Genomic DNA, 25,129 nt, shown 5'->3' with positions numbered 1-25,129 from the left:
CTCATGCTGTATTTCAAATGCCGACTGTATGTCAGCATCTTTTTACAGCGACTGAGAGAGCGGATGCTCTGCTTCTGCGCCAGGAGGTTGGGAATGCAAGCGGGCGGCCGCCCAGGTTGCCAAGGGTGACTACAGAGCTGACAACCCGGAGATCCAGCAAAACCCGCCCTGACTGATGGCTTCTGGGTTCCCGCTGACCTTTGATCCCTTCTGGTTTGGCTGGGAACAAAAGAGCCCGTTCACCAGGGCCCCTCATACGTATATTTAACCAAAGCAGACATCGCCTAAACACTGATTAATATGTTTGCTTTACGTGCAGCAGGAGGAAGACCACGTCCATCCTGTGCCACCATGCAGGTAAGCGCCAGGATGTAGAAACAGATTTTATCCCATCTTGTGTATCACGCAAAGTAAATCAAGGAAATCCACCACAAGGCACGCAAAAATGACTAAAACAGGTAAGGTCAATTTTTTGTTACTGACGCCAGAAGTTGCCGAGGCTGGCGACAGTGCCACAAGCAATTTCCCCATGTACTCGAAAGCCTGTACCAAGTTTCTGTCACTGGAGATTTGCTGTTGCTCTGACACCGAGGCCATCAGCAGCTTGAGCACAGTGCAGCAAAGATGCTGCTGGCTACAGCAACCATGGAGGATGCTGTCCGACTCTCAGCAGCAACTTTTGTCGCCACATATTGTCACCATAGCAATAAAGCTGGATGCAGTCAAATGACAAGGGTCTGTCATCACTCAGCCCCAGCCTGACAGCCTTCAGCACCACCCACTCTCATGCGGGCTCAATACACAAATACATCCTCAACGGGCCCAAAAGTAATAATCTGCCCTTCTGCAATGTCATCGTTTTGCTGGCTCTCCCAGTAGCTGTGTGCAGCTCTTATACCCTGTAGGGATGCTTTGTTATATTCCTTGGTGGGTTTCTTGCTTTAGGGAAAAAGAAAAACAAGAAAGGATACGGGAAGACAACAGTGGCACCCAAATTTTGAATGTCAAAGATAATGAAGAAACAAACAAAAAACTGAACGGAAAAAATATCTGTTAAACATACATCAGTAAAACGGGAGAATTAATGTTTGAAAGGAACAAAGCAACACTTTTCATGTAAGGACTTCAGCAAGGAACAGGAATGTTATTGTGAAAGTCTTAAGCTCCCTTTAATATTAAACACAGGAGTTGTATATAAAATGCATCCGCCGCTTCTTCCACAGAAACAGGCGTTTGGGGTGAATTCAGGATAACTGGCAGGATACGCAGCCAAATCCAGCAAAGAGGCTGCTCTGCCTTCCACTGACACCAAAGTCAGGGGGCCCAGCTATTTTCATGGTCCTCCTGCCAGAGTTGCCACAAAGAGACAATTAACTTGGTCTACTTCCCCACTGCCCCGGTAGAAATACAGCAAGAAATTACAGATAATCAGAGGTGGTAAACACTACCTCATCTGGAGCTCGTCTGCCTGCTTGGATTAATCCTAACATCTCTATTTTGGGAGAATTTCTACACGGGGTCAGTTTTCACTTGTCTCACTCATGCAGAATCACCCCTTCCAATCACGGCGCGTGCAGAAGATGGTGAGAAAGATTTGACTTGGTGGTTACCTTACTAAGCTCGTCTCAACCACATACTTCCTATACTACTTTCTGTTTGGCTACACAGAATAACTCAATTTAACGGTGATCCCATGTATCATGCGAGCCTTCTCACCATTCAGAAAGCTGTCTTTAATGATATTTAATTTAGACTCACTTATATGCTACATTTGCTAGTGAACACATTGGCTACATGGCTCTTATTTAAGACACTTGCTGTAGCCCTGTAGTGTGCAACATGCTTGGCAGCATCCCTGGAAAGACAATTCACCGCTTGAACATTTTTAAACCTGGTTTACTGTTCCGGAGAAACAACTGTGCAACTAATCTTCCAGGACAAATGTAATGCTGAAGAACAACTAAACTGAAACATATAAATTCCATATATACTTAAAAATATTATTGTCTGTAATTTAATATAACAATATTTCTAGGCCTATAACCTTGCACGCAGAGGCAATTTCCCAAGCATTAATACTTAAATGGGTCATATGCACCACATCTGTCATTCTGTCCTGAAGTCTATGAGGCACAACCAAGACTCTGCAAGCCTATTGATTTTTCTAGCATTTGCTTTAATTTACTTAACCATTGAGAAATCCATCAGTACATAAAGGGCAACTGTCCATTACTGCCTCATTTGCAGACATTCTTTCCCCTCTTTTTTTTTTTTTTTTTTTTTGGTAAATATTTCCCTTCAAATTGCTGTGTGTTTACAGTGTAAAAATGAATCTGGAAAGTGCTCACACCTGTTTCTGTTCAGGAACTGCTGCACTGAGGTATATGTAATGTGCTTAAAGATAGAATAAATATCTCGACATTATTACATCTGTGTGCAAAGGGTGGTAAATTAGATCCTAATTACATTAACAGGGATTCTGCCTCCCAGCTTAAATTTTACATGAGCACTCTGTAAAAATCCAAAAGCTCTGCTGTGGTTTCTTTACGAGCTGGTGATTACAGCTACTTCCTATGCGGTCACTAAATATTCTGTTTACAAATAAATGAAGAAGCTTTGAGCCAACTTGCCAGGGTAATAATCTGTGGTTTTTTTTCTTTTTTTCCCTCAGCAAACCTTTACCACATAAGCATGGCAACAATCAGAAGCCCTGGCTTCATCTAATTACTCTATCACATAATTCCACAAATTGCCTTTTCACTGGGGAGCCAAGTGCAAAACACGCTCACAGTGGGATTTCAGGCAGCAGCTTTCATTTACTACTCATTTCTTGTTAAATTAAACACAAAAACACCAGTTGTGCGAAAGAAGTCAAAAAGAATGCTTGCAAATGAGCCAGACAAGTGTATCTTATATTTATACCATTCACACAAAATAGCTCATTGGCAAGCTGGATTTTTTAATGGCACCATTATTGCCTTTAACCCTTTTAAAGCCCGGCATGAGGCTGGTGACTGCAGCAGCCCAACCAAACTCAACCCGGTGAAATGGCACCAGGCCATGCATCAGCCTTATTAGCCAACGTGGCATCCTTTCATTAATATCTGGTGAGACGAGGCAACGTGCCCCAACTTCACCTCTACATAACCCCTCTGGCTTTCCAGGGCTTTAAAGGGGAATGACCCAGGGCAGAATTTGGCCCACAGGTTCCTGAGTGTTACAGGGAGGGATGGTCCTACAAATAAATCGAGTGGGATTTGTAAGCGCAAATCCCATTTCACTCCGGTACGGGAGATTCCAGGGGAACCAGTGGGACTTGGGGCCACTGGGACCTGGAAGGCCAGACCCCTGCTAATTAGCTGAATGCTAACGAGGCGGGTTTTTAAACTGCCACCAAGGAACACAAATTATTTTGAAAATAATTGCAGCCAGTGTACCATCACCAGTGGAAGTGAACTACAGGTTATGCAGCTCTAAGATGACATTTTGTACATCAACAAGTACAAAACTAAAACACGGCCATGAGTAATTAAAGCTGCTCCTTTTGTAGCACCAGAGCCAGTAGGTCAGGTACCGTTTTACATCAGAAATCCAGCCTTGATGGCTGTAGATTTGCCAGCATTATCTGCACAGGGAGGGGAAAAAAAACATTAGCAGCAGCTGTCTGTGTGCCTTGACATTGAAAACCCTGTTCATACAGACAGGTGGAGTAATTTAAAAGCCAATGTGGTGCAATTTTGATGCAACTAATGCCACTGTTTACTAAAATGCCGCCATTACTGCTGTTTATGAAAACATTACTAAAATTGCATTTTATTTGTAAGAATCCTAAAATTCTGGTTATTACCAGCTTCAAAATTATTGTCCCCAGCTGGAGCTTACAAGCCTTCTGCACTGACAGATCCAGGCTCAGATTTTGACAAGATCTAAGACTGATAAACTCCTTGCCATTCCCACATAAGCGCAGCACAACGCTTGGACCAGCACAAAGTTCTCAGCAAACAACAAGAGTTCTGCCAACAGATCTATTAATTAGCCACATTCATCTCACATGGCATTTACCTTCCAAAAAATACCACCCAAGGACTTCAAAAGCTCTGGTAGACATGAATTTAGGTGTTCCTAGGAAGCAGAGTTTCACTTCAATCCTGACTGTAAGTAATGAACAGAGCAAGCCTTCTAAGGCAGAGTCCTACCATTTCCCTGAGGAGTTCCAAAAAAAGCCCTTGGAAAACGTATTTATGTCATGAACAGACCCTTGCTTTTACTCCCGTGACTAAAGTGACACTTTAGTGTGACTAAAGACTATCTCACATTTTACATCATTGGTACAGAGCATCACAGTGGGATAAAAACATATTTCCAAAATATCATATGCTGCACAGGTTGGATCAAAAAAGGTCAACTAGTAGCCAAGAAAAGAATGTTCATGCTATACCTGGAGTCCAAGAAGAAATTTCTGGGCACAAGTTTCTGGTTCATAAAGCAGAAGATGCAGTGGTAAGTCTCCTAGAGATTGCCTTATTAAAATGATGGCCCACCACTGAAGTGAAACGAGTACTCTACTAAATACTACAGGTCTAAATCAGGCAATGATGCAAAAGGCGAGGTAAATTAGATAACTACATATTAACTTAAACTCTTTTCTGCCTACTTACCTTCTCTCTGCACATATATTTGTACTGCTGCAGCTTACAGGGTGAGGAGCTCAAAGTGCAAAGGTGAGTCTGATCAATACTTTTGTTCATATATTGAAAATTGGATTTTCAGCTGAGCATTTTGGGGGAAAGGATTGCCTTGTCCATAGAATATCTTAACTTTCCACCATCAAAAAAAATTCCCTTCCACAGGACAAGTTTTCTGTGCATAATTTTGGTGGGCATTTAATACACGTAACCAGCTAATACCAGGAATTAGGGGTTCTTGAATATGGGCAACGAGAAAAACTGTGCAGACCCTGTGTAGCTGAAGATAAACACATTAAAGGGGAAATAAAACTTTTTAAATGGGTAAAAAAAAACCAACTCGCTTCTCATGCCTGTCCTGGAGCAACAAACAAGATGCTGTTCACCACCATATCACTGATTCAGTTAATTCAAACAAGGTTTAAGTTCATGCAAACAGACGTAGGATACTCTCTGCCAGAGCAAGGGAATGCATCTTACACAACTTGGTGTACCACTTCCAAATGTGACTCTCTTTGAAAGGCAGTTTATCTTACACCGAAGATTAACACATCTCATCAGATATGCGCCCAACTGGTTTGGTGCCTCATATTTTGGCACTTTACCTGATCTGATTAAGTCACTCACTAGCTTACACTAGTGTGCTGTGAAACTCCTGCAAGAGTTGGGAGGTGCCAATAAAAAATTAACAATGGCACTTACATACATAAGCATATCTGAGAATCAACACAGGCTCTTTTGTAGCAACTGTGTTAGTGAAGAAGCTAAACAAACAACTAATAATGAACAACTGAGCCCATTAATTTATCCTCATTTCCTGCTCACCCACTGCTTGCCAAGATACTGTTGTTGTCTTTGGTCTACTCCGTACTACAAATTATTTGCCCAAATATTTCCATGGATACTTCCAGATTTACAAATTGGTGCTCAGACTTTTTCCCTTCCCCCCGGCCCCGTTCAAAATGTGATACTTGAATTTGGTATGTCTGCCCCGACTGCAGAAAGACAGTACGTCATGTAACACATTTCTGTGCCTCGACTGGAGGAGGCTAATTTCAAAATTGAAGTTACACACACAAGATGTCACAGCTGCAAACTTAAAAAGAAAGGAGAGGGTGGAGAAGAAAGCAAAGCATCTACTGTTGATTTAAAAAAATTTGTAACTGCAAGCATTATTGCTGGTAAACTAATTTCCTGAATATTTATGCAAACAAAAGGAGTTCTAGTACAACCAGAGCAAGTGTAATTTAACATCTGAATTAATGTCTATCATGTTTCAACTTTTCAGTATTCCCTTGCTTCTACTCAAATATGAAATTCTCCTGGTGTGTAAATACTCATGTGTTTCCGCAGCTTCCAAATAATTCAAATTTTTTAATGTGCTGGCAGCTTCCACGTTGGTACAACACTGCCTTCAAGGTGGAAAATGGGAGAATCTCTGAAAAAGGGAAGATAGTCCTTTGGGAATAGACAGTCTGCCTTAAAAATCTACAGGCAGTTGGTTATCTTCTGATTTTAAACAAAATACATTACTGACCACTGTCACTGTTATTCCTGAGACTCGCAAGGAGCTCAGGATGGAATGTCTCACGCTGTGTAGTTTAAGACAACATGATGGTTACCTTCATCAGAAATGAGACTAAATCACAGATCACAAAAAGCATGTTGTAACTACACCACACTTCTGAGAATGAGGATAGCCTACGTGAGGAATCTAGTTTCCTTGAACCAAATGACTAAAGCATTCTATGTTCTTCCTTTCCAGTCTAAACCCAAATATTTGTAGCATAGCTCAGTGCTGGCAAATTAGATAATCTATAGGACATCATGAGATCGCAGAACATGAGACACAGGCTTTCCAAGAAATCATGAAAAGGGAGAAACAACAGCAGCATTGACAAGTGTATCTCCCAAAAAACAACACTTTTCTTTAAAAATGGAAACAGTCACCCACACCAGAAAACAGACTAACCCTTGGAGGCTGGACTGTAGGTCAAAGCAACAAAATTGGAGGAAGATTAAAGAAAATGCTGAAGGTTTTGACAGTGAGTGTTCTCCATCAAACTCTGGGAGGGCTTAAGGGTTAAGAAGTTAATTCAAACCAAGTTACCTAAATCTAGTTTGCTCTCCTTTCTGGAGCTCTCAATTCAATTCTGACAGAGCCCTGCAATAATTATCTTCCCACATAATACCATTTCCCATTTTCTCCTCTTGAAGAAGACTACACAGTACCTCTACAAGCAGAAGGGAGCATCTGAACATCCCATCAGACTGGTTCACTTGCATCAACCTGTGATCAGTGCTTTTGCTCACCATTCCAGCAAGTCTTCCTGTTCCTGGGAGCAGGACGAGCCCTAGCTCCTACCTTCCCAGCTGAGGGGATGGTGGTGCACAGGTGACCAAAGGCAAACTAAAAATGCCTGGCTTTTCCCAGGAATTCTGGACAGCTGGCACTAAGAAGTCTTGCAGATGTGGAAGAAAGATTTTTACAGCTTTGCCCAGGAGACTTGTGTATCTGGAACAAAGGGGTTCCCCCTCCTCATTCTGAGCCCAATATCTGGAAATATGACCCCTGTTGCATAGACAAGATCCAAGAGCCTTCTGGCATTTTGAAGAGCAAGCATCACTTGGTGCAGGATGGAGAGTCAGTAAGCAGTACTTTCAGGAGGGCAGTTTTGTTTTCATGCTTCTGAATCCTCTAGAGAGGAGAGCAAAGAAAAGCCTTGCTGGTTTTAGCCAATCATTTCCCCTTTTTATGTTTTCAGCAGCCTAATTTAGTGTTCATCTGCCCTCTCTCTATACCGCTTTCCAGAACTGGATAAGGATCCCACATGGGAGAAGGGGCAGAAAGCCAAATTAACCCCACACTCCCCTCAAGGCAAAATCTTGTAATCATAGAGGGATAAGAAAAGTCAGGAAACACTCTTGCCTTAGACTTAAAAAGCTGCTAGTCTGTAAAATATCCATACATAAACAAAACCCACAGTATTAAGCAGTGTATTACACTATTTTTCTACCACAATAATACCCTTGAAGTGATGGGGACTACTTTTCTCAGCTAGAGCCAGATACGAAGTGCTTCCTTCAAATACCTGCCTTCAAGAAATACTTGGATACAAATAACAGCTTTGCCAAATAGACTGCCAATTGCTTAATATAAGTTTTTTATTTAATTGAATGGAATCAGGTGATCGATAAAGATTCAAAACCCAGGTACACAACAGAAAAAAAACCTTCTGCGGTAAAGTCAGCGTCTTTCAGCTACGTCTTTTACTTTCTGCTCCGTCTCCCATTTCAGTAAGATTTAACCTCTTAAGGAAATTGTTTTAAAAGCAGTTAAAAATAATGATTAAATTACAGGATTTACATGAAAGAAATCCTTGCCCCATTCATTTTTTTAAATCATGGCAATTTGTTTTTTAAAAGGTGTTTGAAGTCCTTGAATCTACCTCTTGGCACCATTAAAAAAAAAGTAGTTTATAATCCCCTAATGTGCTTAAATAAAGCCTTCAATAGTTTAAAGTGTTATTAAACATCTTTTGGGATTATAATTTTATGGCTTTTTTTTGCCTGATTAGATGATGAACATGAAAATCATCAAATACTCATCACATAACAAACCAATTACACTGTATAATCCCCAAAATGAGGTTTGAATCCCAACATTTTAAATTAGGTTGGATTGAAAGGATGCAGAGAATTCACAATGAGCAAACAAAGCACTTGAACAGACACCCCACAAACTCCCTTCTAGTTTTGAACCAAAAGGTACCACTGCTGAAACAAAAGCATAGTATGGGCTACAATGGAAACTAATCCTGTTGCCATAATTAAATTTACACAGATCTGGTTGTAGGCAAAGAGTTTTTTCCCCACCTTTCCTTTCCTGCAAGCTTTTCCCATATTTTGCAATTCCTGATGAGAGCTGTGCACTACAGAGGGGAGATATGCTTGAAACATGGTAGTGAGATCTGTTGCCTAATGTAACCTAATGGTACGAAAAATAGTAACAATAATTATAAAAAAAAAAAAAAAAGAGCTTGTAAAATTCTGCCTTGCTGCAGCACACCCTGAAATTATCCTTAGGGCAGCTTTCTAGAGCTCAGCTCCAACACAGGCCTGGTTCACTCCAGTCCCTCCTCTAGATCATGGCATTCGATGTTCATCTGATGCCAAGCAACAAGCCTCCCCTTGTTTATGACTCAACTTTTACAGTTTGGGGATGTCCTCACCTCTTCACCAAACTATTTACAGCCTTACTTATTTATGTTTTTTCCAAATAGTAACAGAACATTCCTCCCACCTCAAATCTCTAGCAAAATCCTAAAAACAGATTTCACAAACCTCAAAATTTACAGGTTGCTGTCATAATCTGCCATCAAAAAATCAACAAGCTTCACAGCTACCTTTTGCCCAAGTAGCAGCCAACCTGGGCAGCTCTTCCCATCCATACATTTAAACAAAAATAAGTCAGAACAGCAAATAGTTAAAAATAAATCCTGCAAAGTCCTAAATGGAAGTCTGATCACCACTTTTGTTGTTGTTTTAGCCAATTATTTTTTGTTGTTATTAGTCCAAGGAGAAATTAAAAAAAAAAAAAAAAAAAAAAAAAGGCAATTTGGATGAATTTACACCCTGGAGTGTTTCAGAACACACTGTCTGCATCCACGGAGGACAGTGCTTGCCTACCCTTGGGGGCATACGTCAACTCAGTTCTGCAAATCAATCAAAATTCAGGGGAAGGGGAGAGGCTACAGTGTGACACTAACCAGGAGCTATTGCCCAAACACTTCAACAATTGGAAAGGCCATGGCTGTGCATTTGGTTTGTTTTTTTTCTACCACAATAAAGAAGAATTCCCTCCTAAGTATGAAAAGGGAGCTAATGGGCAAACCTTAGGAAATTAATTCAGTACACAGAGGAAGATTTAATACTCTTTGAGATGGAATAACTTCACAGAAGGAATTAAAGCAGCCTATACACTTTTGAAAGATTGTATTAGTCCAGCATTTATTTTAAATCTTTCCAACCATTAATCATTAGTATGACAGCCACAGCAATTACTGTCTATTTTGTTTAATTCCATGCCACTGATGTGTATTAATATTACAATTGTGAGAATAAAATAAAATTGCCTTTGAAAAGGCACCCCAATTAGGAAGCACCAGTGGTCAAGGGGAAGCTGGATTTTGCACTTAACTGCTGTTTGTTTCCTCCTCACCAACCTCTGGATAGGAATGTGAAGGTAGGTTAAGTGCTGGGGGCAAAAGGGAGGTATCTCCTGCCCTGATGTCTTCTCTACCTGAACAGAAACATCTCCCTATTTCTCCTCACCTCCCACTCTAGGTAGGGCACCCTAGGGAAGACCAAATTCATTAATAATAAGCAAAGGATGTGGTCTCGATGTTCCTCAGCTGCCCACTCCTCAGGATGACCTTCCTCCTTCAGCAAGTAGCCCAGCTTGCTACAGGGAGACTGTCATGCCCATGTAAGGTTAAAAGACCAGTCATGAGGACCAGACACCATCAAAACTGACTGGATCTTTAACTCCTTCACTCTGTCATCTTTCTGTTCTTCAGCTCTGACTGTAGCCATGATTTGGGCCTGTTTTTTTTTGCAGAGGACAGGACTTCAATATCTCAGCAGATCATCAATATCTTATATTGCTCTAGCACTAATGATAGCATAGACTCTTCCCCATGTTATCAACGTGCTTGCCTGGAGGACATCTTCCTCCACACACAAGATGCACTGCTATTCTAGATGCACAAGTTCTTCAGTACCTTCTTGCTCCAGCTCAAGAGCACTCCCAGCTGAAGCACAGGGTTTAAAGAGACTACAATGTTGTCCAGCCATGTTTTAATTTGAGGAAACTGACTATAAACCCACCTAGAGTCAATTTGAAAGGTCCATTTCAAAGTCCTAGCTGGAGAAGGTAAAACAACTGTGCTTTTCTAAGCTGAAAAGAAAAGTCTGGAGCTATCATGATACTGCCAGAAGAAAGCTGCCCTGCAATAAATCTGCAGCCTTCACCTGGTTGGGATGGATCTGCACAGGGCATGGTAGATTTTAAAGCAAGCTTTAGCTTGGTGCTGCAAGGTAGAAAATGCAGGGGGAGTGCTCTTTCTCTGCTTGAGAAGAAGACACCACCTTGCAAGTTGATGTCTGGATAGTGTTGCCCAGGGGCAGCTGCCAGCACTGCAGCAAGATCCATAGGCATTCTCATCTCTTTTGCACATCATTACTGCACAGGAGAAGAGCAAAATGCAACTTTCATCCTAATCTGGACTGAACAGTGATAGGGTCTGTTGTCTGGTCCTGAGACTGCACAAAGCCAGCTGCTGGGACAGATCAAGCCCACAGCACTAAACACTCAACACGGGGTTGATCCTGCCACAAGGTCTTTTGTGAGTCACCCTTGCTATCTTCATGCTCCCAGGAACAAGTTTGGAGCTTAGGCTAAGAGCATGCTGGAGACTGCTCAGTTTAACAGGACAGACTGACATGTTCCCATGCCTGGGGATGTTTAATTTACTAGCACAAACACAGCAACAGGCCACTTCTAGGAAAAAATATTAATAGCATTATATGCTATCAGATTTTTAATTTTGCAGCTGGGGATTATGGGGACTGGCATGCAGTTGTTCAGTCTTCCCTGGTGTGGCTTGTCCTGACTGCAGACCTTCCAAGACATTTCAAAAGAGAACCTAAACCAGGCTGGTGTGAGCATCGCCGCCAGCACAGCATCTCTGGACTGTTTCAGAGACAGAAATCCTTAACGTCACCTCTACCTGCAGAGACACACCAGGTGTCAGCTTGTCTTGGGTGAAGATCTAGAATCAGCAAGCCACAAAAACCGATAGGGAGCTCTCAGCCTTTGGCAACAATGTACTGAATGCTCTAGGGACAGGGCTAAGGAGCTGGCAAAGCTGGGGCATGGCTGACCCGGAGTCTGCCAGAGAGAAAGATTAACTTGGAGACATCTGAGGCCCTCTCCAGCCTCTGAGGAGAAGGGCTCTGGCATGAGGGTTCATTCATAGCAGCCCAGGACCGCGCAGGGCAGGATTCCCTGCCTGATCCCTGTGCTGACAAGAGTCATGGCAGATATCTGGTTTCTTGGCTCAGCAGAGGATGGAGGGGTGATGTGCGTGAGCGCTTCCTCCAGTTTACAAGTACACCCTTGGCACAGCTCCCACCAGGGCTTCATGAGCTGGCTGGCTTCTGGTTTCACCCTGACCCTAACTAAAAGCAGGGAAGGGAGTCAGCTGCTGGGATTACCACCTGCAGACCCTCTGCGCCTCTTGCCTGGCCTGTGTCCCTGTGTCTTCCTGGTACAGAAAAGCTCAGACAGAAAAGTGCTGAGGGCCCACATTCCCACAGTGGATGAAAACACAGTGACAGATCATTATTTGGTGAAAAAAGGAGAATGGCATTAGAAATTCTTTTCTAAATGCTAATGTTAGAAGAAGTGTCACACAATATAAAGCCCTGAAAGAAGCTCCAGCATCCAGTTAAACCCCACCAACCTGTTCAGAGTTTCAGGAATAAAAAAAAAAAACACAGGTAGCTTTGGAAACAGAAATAGCTGCGCATCCCCCATCCCTTTATAACATTAAATACAGGGGTAACTTACACTCTGGGAATTAGAACGTCTCAAAGAAAAAAATTATACTTTTCTATTAAACCAGATACATTCAGACCTTTCATCATGAAGCTTCTGATGATCTCTGACAAACATCTGAATAAGACCTTTGTTTGCTTTTTGCTTTGTTTTTAATCTCCCTGGTTCTTTTCCGTGGTTCTCTGGAGCACAGAACCTGGGGCCAGAGCCTGCTCCCTGCTCCGAAACAGCAGTTCCCACCTCAGCCCAGGGGAGAGGCAGCTGTGTGAGCAGTGGGGCAGGACAGGTCTCTGAGGTTATTAGTATAAGCTCAGTCACACTTTGTGGTGACATCCTGTTAACAACTGCGACTTGAACCAAAAAAAAAAAAAAAAAAAAAAAAAAAAAAAAAAAAAGTTTAAATAAAATAAAATAAATCTAAAAACAACACACATTAAAAAAAACCCCAAAACCATAAAAACACACGCTCCATGCTCTTCCCCTGGCATCTAGCAAATGAGGCAACAACAACAACAACAACAACTCTGCTCGGAAAAGTTCCCTGAGCTGCCTGTCAGCAACATCATACGTATTTTTCGTTTTCTATGACTACTACAACTATGACATTTTCCATGTTTTATTTTGCATATTTGATCTAGAGTTCACTTACTGTTAGATGCTGGAACAGCCATGCCCTCATGATATTTGTGGCTACTTTGGGAAAGATGCCACGCTTTTTATGTCGCTTTTTGTCCTTATCTGGATCATCATCATCACCTGTGCTGGGGGAAGCTACACTGTTGTCCAAGCCGTCACCTGTAAATATAGTGAATCAAATTTTGACTTATGCTACCTTTATATACTTCAGCCGAAGCCTGGCTTTGGGTATAAACTGCATGAATATTAAATTCTTTAACACCATAGTTCACCAGGGGTTGAGGGGATGGGGAGAAGAGACAGGGGGAGAGGGAGGGTCTCAGGACTGGGTCGGCCCCATTCTGTTTTTTCATGAAAGACAATGTGGCCAATTCTGCCACTGTAACCCAAAACAAAAATTGCTTAAAAAAAAATTTAAAAAAAAAAAAAGAGAAAAATTTTGCAAACAGACAGATTGCAAAGGTGGAAACAGTGGCTTTTCTTCACACCATGTCACTACCCCAAAATCCATCCCAACCAGCTACTTTGGCTGAGATGGCAACTAGGAAACTATTGATGGTTTCCCATGCCCATGACATGTGTGAAGCTTGGTGCCCCATCCTGCTCTGGGATAAAGAAGCAAGGTGAATGCAGCTCGCTTGCAACATTATATCCTCCCTCCAAATTAAAAAATAACAACTGGGTTGGAACATCACTTATTTTAAGTCTTTGATAGGTGTCTGACTTCCCCTGGCTTTTTGCTGGGAGGTGGGTATCTAACTGGCCTCCCTCTTCCCAGCCCCAGCCAAAAGAAATTTATTGTGGGATAAGTAGGCACCAATTTGACATACACTGTAGGAATTAACACCCTGCTTTGTGCTGCTGTGCCATATCCGTAATAGGTGTCTGCTCCCGTTAAACAGCAACTGATCCAGAATGAATTTCCTTAATGCAGAGAAGGTCTCTGGCAGTTCTCATCACATTAGCAACATAGCTGTGGGAAGATGTAACTGCAGAGCAGCCAATTTGGGTCTGGACTGATGGACTGCTGGTCAAAGGAAACGAAAAAGTGCAGTGCCTGGCCAGTTAGCAAGCAGTTTTTGTTTCCAAATCTGAAAGCAGTTAGTAAATAAGTCCACAGACCAGTTCAGCCTTTGCATCCTCTGCATGTGGATTGTATGGTACATCCTGGCTTCCAAGGACACTATTTTTGTAGCAATATGGACCTACGATGTTATTAGGCAAGTGGTTTTTACACCCCCCGGGGAAGAATGATCAAGAAAATCATCTGAACTGGGCTGAATCACAACTATCTCTGTTAGACATAAACATTTTTTTTTTAAAAAAATCTTTTTTTAAAAAAGATGTAGACTGTCAAAATTATAATTCGTTAGCACAAAAAAAAAAAAAAAAAAAAAAATTGTTATTAGAGATATATTCTTAGCAGCTTTCTGACTGTGGCAAATGTATAATTGTCCTTCTGACTTGGCTTACGCCTTTAAAGAAATGGTAACCTTGGGTAGTTATAGAAACAAACAAGACTTTTATGAAGAAATCAGATACCCAACAAATTCTTTGAAAGCCCAGTGTGTAAAAAAGGGCTTTTATACAGAGAAGCAGTTCACCATATAAAATAATAATTCATAAAAGAAACATGAACAAAGGAAACAACTCAACAGCATTTAAAATTCTATGGGCTAATCCACTTTCTGTCTGCGAGAGGCAAACAAGGAAAAGAAAAGTATTACGGATTCATTGATTAAAAATGAAAAGCTTCTAACCTAATGACACTGCCTTTCACCACCTCCCTGCAACCGTCCACCCACCCTCTTCCTTCCTCCTCCCCCCCCCATTTTTTAAAAATACACACTCTTCTCATTTCAAACCCCCTTCAGATTAATTTAGCAGGCATCTCCCCGTGCCTGATGGGAGGAGGACTCATTGATAATTTATGGAAATATCTACTATAATCCAAGAGAGATGACTTTTTTTCCAGCTTTGTGCATCAATAGATAATCAAGGCCTTCAAGCAGTCTTAGCTTCCCATTACCTCGGGCAAGAGAATTTCTGAAAGCATGCCTCCAGGGCACCTGAATTATATCCTCCATTAGGGGAGGAAAAGCTTTCTGCATTCCACCTATAACACTCCCCAGAACCTTTCCTGTTTATTTCTGCTGTATGAAAGCAGAAGCATTAGGAACAGGATTTTTTAAGTGAAGACTTATGTAGATACAATGGAGAAACCTTTCAAGCGCGAGCCAGATCACCTCCTTCAATCCCTGGCGGTGACCTATCCCAAATAAAAGGTTTCTGTTACATCATTAGCTCAAGCCAAAAACAGCCTTGGCTTAATGCACAGTTTGTTCTTCCTACTGTTTTTAGGCAAATACTGCTACTTTACTCCCATCTGGGAGGGAAATTACACTGCTGGGCTGTAATCTAAGACAAGATTTTCATTGGAAGCAAATGCTTTCAATCCAGTGTAAATACTGGTGCATGTTCAGAAAAGCCTAAAACAATAAACCCTGGCCCCGTCCAACACAAGTTAGAGAAAGTGAAAGGCAGGGAGAGAATGAGAAAGCACCCAGATATCCTAAGAGCAAATGCTTCGGTAGACTTTTATAAATTGTTTAACCTCTTCCACTTTTTTTAAAATGGAAAATTGATCCCATAAAGACTTGAAACCACAGAGAGAAGTCTAACTGGTCAATTGTGGATTTTAGTATTTCCATCTACTTTGCAACTCGATACACTAAACACTGTGAGGTCTCCAGAGGTCCTCCCCTCTCCCCCCCACACCCTCCCTCTGCTTTTTTCCCCCCCTCTTTTCCTCTTTTTAAAGATCACTAAACAAACTTGAAGCACCACTGACCAGCCACACGGTAGCAGCTACGAACCGCATTTGTGAAATGTCAGCAGCGACTCCATTCCTGAAGTTGACTTCTCCTGCCGCCAAATGAAGGCGAACTGAAAAGGTGGAAATAATCATAGAAATGATGCTAGTCCATAAACAAGCTTACAGCCTCATTAGTATAGCGGGAGGCTCCGCTGGGTGATTTATGCTTGTTTTGCTGATGCCATGAGGAAATGCCATAGGGCAACTTTAGCCAGCTGCTAATGGTTTCTGACAGCTTCTTAGCAACTAGTGCAAGCAACGCCGTGGCGTTTGCTAGTGACAGAAACCGAAAATGTCATATTATCTGCCCATGTGTCACGAAGTCCGTGTGGCAATTAACTAGTAGGCCAGTGACTGAGGGGCCAGAGGCTCTTCAAAATGGCCTGTGGCTATTCGGGGGGCAGAGCAGGAGCAGCGCTCGCGTTCACGCCGCACATATGTATGGTCATATGCAGGATCTGCATCGTGGTCTCTCTGCCTCGGTCACCCATGAGTTTTGGTCCACCCAGATCCTTTGTCCATGGAGAAACTCTGGCTTGCTTTCTCTTTAGGCACGGCGTGACATTATCAGAGGAATTGTAAGTAATCCGTCTTGATATGATGGTTGGAAATGGCACTTTAATTGGCAATACCTGATTCTCTGGTTTTGAGCACTGGATCCGAAGGTGCTAGCTGTTTTTCTGCTCACTCACAAATTAGTCTAAAAGGATTTAAGATCACTGAAGCAGACTCATTGCCTGTCAAATTGCTGGAAGCGCAGCAACTCTGCACAGCAACTAGATGCTATTTAAAAAAAAAACAAAACCTGGGGCCTGTAAGGAGCAGGAGGAGAGCCCAGGCTCCGCACATCCATTCCCCAGCAAGCAAAACCAGGCGCTATATGTCAAACTGTCAAAGCTTTCAGCATGGCCGTTTGCCCTTTCAAATAATATTTAAGAATTGTTTTTAAACAAATTTTTATAGGCCATGGTCTAGTGAAAGAGGCCAACCAACAAAGAAAGGAATTTGTACTACAATTCGTCCATGGACGATTTCTGGCCAGACCTGGGCCAGTCCCCATGGAGCGAGGCAGGTGACCTGTGGCAGCTCCCCGGCTGTCGGGAAGCTCCGATTTCAAACGTTCTTGACTCCGGCTTCCCCGAGTTGCCTATTTAAGCACACCCAGGCATTTAGGCCCCGCTATCTTGTTCCTTTCAAGAAAGGATAAAGCGGCATTTATCGTATTCAGCCCCACTGAATGGGTCAAGCCGGCTGTGCCAGTGGGGGCTCCTCTCACTACATTCCCCTCCCTGCCTCCCTGGCCTCCTGCCACTTCTCTTCCCCTCCCACTCCCCCCAAAAATGAGAGGTGGAAGAAGCAAAGGGCAATCGGGTTTACAGCAGCTTCTCAAGTGGGTAATGGTCTTTTTGTTCAGGGTGATCTGTTATGAACCTTTGTTGGCAAAATAGGTGCTTCTGGAGAGCAACGTGGTACATGCACTCATCTTCAGTGGCGGTGCCTGATGCGGGAATTAGGTGGCAATTCAAAGCCTCCTCACACACTTCTACACCAAACCTAACCAAAATGTCATCATCATGCAATGTTGGGAAGGGACAGTTAAGCAACTTCCAGCTACCCAGCTCCTCAGTCCACCCTCAGAATACTTAACACAAAAGTTGCTCAGATATGACATAAATAGCCCTGATCCCAAGCCTGGGCCATTTCAGAAAGACAGGAAATTCAGATTTCCTAAAAAACTTGGCCCTTTGCTTGACTAGAAAATCCATGTCTCTGCGTGTGCTCTCCAGGTTAACATCCTCAATTAGTTTTAAGTGACTAGGATCAATAGCAAAATGCCAAACACAGTTTTACTAGAGGTATCTTCACCATATGCAACAGGTTATTTCTCAGTGCCCATGGCCCTGTCCTAGGATCAAACCTGTATGTGGAGCACATGTTTAGATCAAAGAAAAATATACAGTTCCTAAATAGTCTGCTTCCCATAATTCTGTTTGTTCAATTTACTGGGAAGGACTGAGACGAGGACACTGAATTCACTGAGGTCCACCAAACAGCAAAATGAACACCACATTCCAGCTTTTACAGCCTACTCACTGCTTTAAGGCTCTCACATAAGTAAATGTGGAAAAAAAATGGGAAAGGCACAGAGAAACTTTTAGGTATGCCCTGGACTGGAGGGCTCCATTAGCATGGTACTACATTAGTAGTCTACAAGACACAGAGCTCCCTAAGTTTAACTTTTATCTTTCTAAATCTCTCCTGTTAAAAGCAGTTTCTGCTTCCTGGAGAACTTCACAGTTTGTACTTACTTCTGCATTTATTAAGCTAATATAATTTAGATATGCACTGGGATTTGGACAAAAAATATTGACTTCTCTATTAGACTTACTATGTTTATGATACTATGAACTGAAACGCCTAATATCGTGCCCTGAAGTTCATGGGTTTTTTGGTACTGTGATTTTTCTAAAAATTCCATCTCAGATTTTTTTTTAAAGTATTTAAATAAGTTCCTCAAATTCCTGCTTCTGCAGGGATAAATCTACATTATCTATCTGATAAAAAAAATCTACATTATCCAAGCCAAATATCTAACCATTCATTTCTATCCACAGCTCTGGTTTAACCATCCCAAGAACCCAAATCTTGTAGTGACCTTTTCAGGTAACTGGAAAGCAGAATTCATTAATAACATTAAACAACATAACACGTACTAGAGAGATTTTCAGTGGCAAAACTTAACCTTTCTTCAGTACTCTGCAAACTTAGAGTAACTCTTATAATTTCTGCACCCTTACGTATGTTATCCCTTACAGAAACACATCGCCAGTTTGCTGGATACCCACACATTCATTGTGGGTATTTGCTTCTCAAAACACAAAACCAGACCTGCATGTGAAATGTGACTTTCCTATAAGGTAAAGTTGTAAACTCTCATAAAGCAGGGCCAAGGATGCAAAAAGTTTTTCAGCAAAACAAGAGCAAGACAGAAGGAATGTGCCACAGCCTACTACTCCCAGGACTTAAAACAAGAATCATCATCTCAGACCACCAGCATTGAAAGGACTTGGGCAAAAAAAAGAAGAATATGGAGTTTTCTGGAGTTTTAAAATTTGTTTCTAACATAACCAACTCCAACTTGGCAAAGCAAAGTAGTGAGCAAAAGTCACACCCAAATGACTCTGATTCAAGTCAGGGTGTCTAATATTAGCGTCCACAAGTATTGGAGGAAGAGTTCACTACTCAAAAATGATCATTCCTCCTTACAGCAAGGTGGGGAAGGAGACAAGCTGAGCAAGCTCAGGGGTCTGAGTGCTCATATATGCCAGGAGGGAGCTGAAAGGAGAGAGCACAATCTGGGGATGCATGCCCTGCTGGTAATCAAAGTTGTACCTATTTGCTGAGGAGAACTAGAAGTTTTAAAACAAAAAGGCCTGTGAGTTTAAAAGATTTGCCCAAAATACTTTAAATACTTTTAATTTTACATACACACATGCATTTATATACTGCCTGTGTAATGTTAACCCACTGTGCTCTCAACCTGCCAATGCCCAAGCAAGGCACATGAGCTGAGGATAGGGCTACCAGCAAGAGGGTACTTCAGAAAGCTTAAAGTAACTGTACAATTATTTTGCCAGGAAAAACAACTTCTGTTAGTTTGGACCCATGATTAGTCAGATGTGACAGAATCACCTCCTCTAGGAGTTCTGAGGTCAATTCAATGGCAATCATCTCAGCACATTTAATGGCCTACAGAACATCTCCAAAAATTATTTACAACAATGATACATGTCTGCTTCTAAGTATGAAATGTGGTGTTGGCAAGGGACTGATTTTTTTCTTATTCCTTAAAGAAAAAATTCTTCTCAAATATACTTAGCAAAATGTTAATGTTTTTACTTAATAAAATGTTTTAACAACAGGGTTAAAAACAAACATTAGCAAGGAAAAAAATACTGTGTGTTTGGGTTTGCACGCATCTCTTAAGGAAATGCAGTGTGTGCTTCATGCAAGGATTCAGACCATGACATAAACAGTAGGAGGTTGTCAGTCACAGATTATATCCATATTTACAAGATCCTAAAGGAAACAATTGCAAAAATATCCTACACATATGTTCATAGATGGAATAACCTGGACAAGTATAAATTACACTTTGGCATTTGACAAATTTTCAAAGTTTTTTTTGTTGAATCATTGTACTTTGTTCTTTAGACACAGGAGCACCTTTTCCTAGTAACTTGATCCTCCTTTTTGACTTGAATTCCCTTTAGGCAAGCAACAAGCAAATTAGCTGTCTTCACAAAGAGTAAAAACAGCATTGATGAATAGGGGGAAAACCCCACAGATTTTACTTGTTTTCATTTGTTTGGCAGCTTTTTACAGCTGTAACAAAGGAAATCTCTTCTTTTGCACGATGTAGCACTTCCTAATGGGGTTCAGGAAGCTCAGCTTTTACGGGCAAGTTTTGGGGTATTTCTGGAGTGGAGAGTATTTCTGGAGTCATGCATCTATGAGCTGAACAAAATATTAAAAAGAAAGCAATTCATTGAATGGGAAGCAAGCAACTCTCTGCTGCCAGCAACAGAAGTTTACTTTGAGCTGTTGGAAGCAAATACCATACAGAAAAGTATCTGGTTAAACAGAAAAATATCCTGCTTTAACCAAGAATGGTAAAAAGCTTAAACAGGTTGGTTTTTTTCCCCTAACCTAAAAGCCAGCATGACAACCCTACTGCTTCTTGGGCAAAGCTGTTTTTTCAGTTATGCTCTCATTTTGTTCAAATATAGGTCTTTTTTTGAAACCTGTTCTCTCCAACTTCAGCTAGAGAGCTGGCCCTTCCAGTTATGGGTCAAGTTGCCTTCTAAAGGGCAAGTCAACCACATATGGCTGAGATGCAGGCAACCTCACCATTGGATTTGGCTTGACTTATTCCCTTGCAGAGAAGGAGCACAGGCAGCAGCAGGAGGAGCACAGCACTGCTCTGCCACAGGGGAAATATGCCCAACTAATAACCCTAATGTCCAGCAGGTCAAGTTCTGCTCATTAACAACTGGCTCTATCTTTTGTGTTTATCCAGTCCCTAAGACACTTGACTCTTGGACTGAACACAAGCAGGTATAAGAGGCTCAAAGCAAAGATGAGAAGCATATTACGTATAAACTAAGGGACACTTTATCTGTAGAAACAGAGCATTTAAGTAGGCTTCCTTCCCTGAACACAGCTAAGTTGCCCTGGGCCCTGCCCAAATTCTTGCTCCAGAAGAGATGATGCAGTACATTTCATGTACAACAGAAAATATGCACAAAAACCTTAACACTGTCCAAGCAATTAAAAACAGGTTCTTCTGTTGAAAAAAACAAGTTTAAAAAAAAATAATTACTTGTTGGGCAAGACAAACCAAAATACTTTGAATTGCTGAACTGAACTAAAGCATTTTCTTTTGGGCTAATTCAAGACTGACCAATGCTGGTCCAAGCTGCAGCATTCCCTGTGGGAACTGTAGTTCAGACGCTGTTTGCCCTAAATCCACTTTTGCAGAGATGGATGTCATATGTCACAGGAGCCAAGAATCATAATAAATGGGACAGAATTAGTCTCGGGTAAGCCAGGTTTCATGACCTACCAAGTCCACATGAGGTATTTCCAACTGGAAGCTCTCGTGTGGTTTCTGTCAAGTGAAAAAGTTCTTGCTGATATGCAATGCATTTTCTTCTACTCCCATCACCCATTTTCAAGTAGTATCAAAACCAATATACTATTTTCCCTGCTCCTAGTTCATCAGTAACATCTGACAATGAAAACTATCATAAAACTTCATTTTGAATGCCACTGTGGAATCACATGCTCTATTTCTCCACATAGACTGGTCACTTTGCAACTACAAAGGGCATAATTAAAGGGGGTGAGAACGAAATGCGCCCATCTCATCTACCTTTCCTCTTTTAACAGTAGCATCTCAGCTGCCACTGTCTGTGCTTCCAAAAAATGCCCATCATCTCACACAACCTTATAAAGATCCACTTGATGCAGCCAGTAATCTAGCAATCAACCTCTTGACTGTTAGCAAAATATGTATGGCTTTGAACCTAAGGCACAAATTAGTTATTATTTGTACTTAAAAGGCAATTTTGATTTATATGGAAGGTTAATCCAAAAGCCCTTCTGAGACAGCCTGGTAGTTCCCAAAGCAGGACACTGTATCTCAGAGCTGTGGAAAGGAGTGCAAGAGGAACTACAAAAACTGTTTCCACAAGGTGTCTTTGAGGTCTGATGGAAATTAAAAACCTGTGTGGTGGCCTGAGATGGGCAAAACAACAGGGATGTGGTACAATCTTCCAGTAACTTGGCTCTGCGAGAACAGGACAGCAGCTGGATCCAAAACATTTCTCCTCCTCTTTTCTAAGCGTTAGAAATCATATTTGCAATCCTGACTAAATGACAGCATTTGGACTGCACCATGTCCCCTCCCTTCACTCTGCCCTAGGGCTTCCTGAGATGCTCAGAAAGAAGCCTGCTTTGCTCTCCAAGGACAAAGCCTTATGTTACTACACACCTTATTACAAAATAAAAAACGCTCTGACAGACCTTTTAAGGGTAGGATGCAGATGGAATTAATAATGTTTACACTGTCCCCACTGCTCCTTGCTTCCTGGTGCCCTTAATCCACTGTTCTTGTTCTTCCAGCAAAAGCCAGTCACTCTGGAGGGCCCGTGACAATAGAGGGAAGCAGCTCCTCAGGAAGGAGGTGCAGAAGCCAAAAGGACATAAGCAGATTTGACAGAGCCAAGCTCACACAAATTTTTCTCCCACTTGACTGTCCCTCTCCAACACAAAAGGCAAATCTGCTCTGATGAGGTGATGTTTTAAAAAGGCCATAATGGAAAAAAAAAAACCAAAACTGAAGCTGGGCTTTAGAGAGAAGGTGTGGTGGTGATGGCTCTGGGGAGCCAGCGAGCTGGCACACTGCTGCCACTTGGTTGGCTCTCAGCATGGTGAGCAGGAGAGAGGGGATTCCACAAATCACCTCCCACCACCTTGCCTATAGCTCAGTGTGGGTGGCACCTGGTAGAGCACAGCATTGGAGATGGAGGGCACCCACCGGTTACATTCTGCATGAACTGAAGCACAACCACCAGTAGTAGCCTGGCTAAACTTTGCTCAGGCTCATCTACACAAACTGGGTTTAGAAAGCCTCAGTTTGGGTAGGATGCAGCAGCAGCGGCAGCTGAAGAAAAGGGCTGCTTGCTCTGTCCAGACTGCTCTACACAGCTAGGAGGGACCAAGCAATGACTGCCATGGTGCTCAGGCCACCAACTCCCCTCCTGCTAAAAATGCTTCCCCCAGAAAAGTGAACTCTACATTCCCATGTCCATTAACACCCCCTGAGTGCAGGAAGGTGGTGTGGAACCACGGGCAGGTCAGGACACAATCCCTGCGCATCCAGGTGGCTGGCATGAGTACAATCCCTGCAGCAAACCCTGGAAACTCAGAGGTCTTGGAGACAGAGCCCTTTGGAAAAGTAACAGGGATGGGGAAGAGGTCTTCACCCTGCTCCTCATGGCCAAGCACTGGCCACCAGGCTCAGCACTGAAGCTGAGCACCCTTCACAACATCCCCCCAGGGGCACACAGGCACTGGCAGCCCTTTCAAACACTTCAGTCCTACTAAGTCAGCATGTTCCCTTGGGCTCCAGCTTAATGCATGCATGTTTTTGCTGGTTTTGGTTGGTTTTTTTCCTCCATCTTTCTGACACAGCTTCTGGTGTTTTGCAGTTGGTTTTACAGTGCAGCTATAGGTTAGGGTGTAGGGGATATTCCAAATTAAACAACAAACTCAAATGCAAATCATTCAAGAAAAAACAGATGTCAAAGCATATAAAACATGCAATGAAGGTGAAAGCAAAGTCAGATCAAACCTGGACACCTGAAAACTTCCCCTTAATAATAATGTGCACCTTATTTTTACCTCTTTCATCTTCAATACTATATATTCATAGACACCAGATACCTGGGACTACCTTCAAGAGGCAAACGGATAGGAGGAAAGGGAAAAACTTCAGGTACACATCAGGATTTGGGTATTTATGTCACTCTACTACTTTGATGCCAGCTCTACTGGCATCAAAGATGGGAACCCACTGTGAGAAGGACGAAGGATGGGAGGGAGGTAACTTAGCCATCTCCAGTGCATCTCTCTTTCACTCCATTCCTTTGAGATAAGAGTGTTTAACCAAAAACCCACAGAAAGCCATCTAGTGTCTTAAAACAAACAAACCAACTGAACTTGAGAAATCCTTCAAAAAGCAAGCTAAAAACATTTTCTGGTGTTTCTTTTTCAGTTCACAGCATTTCTCCTTATCTGAAATCACAACATTAGTAGAAACAGATCAAAAGAAAAAACTACATGCTTTTACTAATCTGATGTACTTTAAATGACATGAAGGAGTAACCAAGGAAGTTAAAGAAAACCTCAGGCTCTGGCAGGCTAAAAACCACAGGCATCAGCTTCCCTTAGGCAGGTATAGACCAAATGGAAGAATAATCTTTTTTTTCTGCTGAAGCAACTGTACCCCTTTTGAAAAGGCTGAGGACTTGACTAGCTCCTTCCACCCATCAGCAATGGACATCTGCCCAGCTCACCACCCAACTTGTCTCCTCCTGGGGAAGCCTGGCAGCACCTATAAAATCACCATTTTCACCTTCAAAGTGGATCCCATTGCTCAGATGGTATCCTCATGCCCTCTCAGTTAAGGTTACCAAGGCATAAATTTCTACTGTGTACTCCATCTTTCTTGCCCCAAATTTCAAGACATGCTTCTCAACTGATGAGCAAGGACACAACATGTACATGCAGTCAATGTTGCTCAAGCACACGCAACCCCCAGTGCCCTTCCTGCATGTGCAGTACCAACAAGACAAGTTTTATAGGTACTGGTTGCCATGTAAAGGAAAAGCATCCTGTAAATGCTGGGAAGAGACAAGAATGGAAAGGAAATGTAAGATGCAACCTGGAAAAGAGAAGGGAAAAAGAGAAGATTTTGGCTCAAATGAGAGAGCTGACCACACTCTTAGCCCTGCTTTTATCTATAGAAGATGTTTGCTTTTATAAATCTCAGAAAAAATGTTGTGCATGAGCTATGTCAGCCCCTAGGCAGATTTAACTTGGGTGACCTGAACTTGCTCTGCAGATCACCACAGGTGACCTTGGCAGTGACACAAGGACAAGGATCATATTTTCACATGGGTGAATTACTCTAGAATAATTCTGCCAATGTACTAGGCATAAATAGCCTTCTATTTAGGATTGGGC

General features: G+C 42.1%; 1 protein-coding gene across 5 annotated transcripts in view; it reads right to left on the bottom strand.

Moving 5' to 3' along the window:
- The window catches only part of MEIS1 (Meis homeobox 1), a 110,464-nt gene that overhangs the window by 39,877 nt on the left and 45,458 nt on the right, over positions 1 to 25,129 (bottom strand). For all 5 annotated transcript variants that reach the window (XM_071740210.1, XM_071740207.1, XM_071740211.1 and 2 more), the window contains exon 8: positions 12,956 to 13,101. In XM_071740210.1, coding sequence (XP_071596311.1) covers positions 12,956 to 13,101 — 146 coding nt within the window. The remainder of the gene's footprint in view (positions 1 to 12,955; positions 13,102 to 25,129) is intronic.

This window comes from Heliangelus exortis, chromosome 3 (genome assembly GCF_036169615.1).
Source record: "Heliangelus exortis chromosome 3, bHelExo1.hap1, whole genome shotgun sequence".
Classification (NCBI taxonomy): Eukaryota; Metazoa; Chordata; class Aves; order Apodiformes; family Trochilidae; genus Heliangelus; species Heliangelus exortis.
This window is presented reverse-complemented; position numbering and strand designations above follow the sequence as displayed.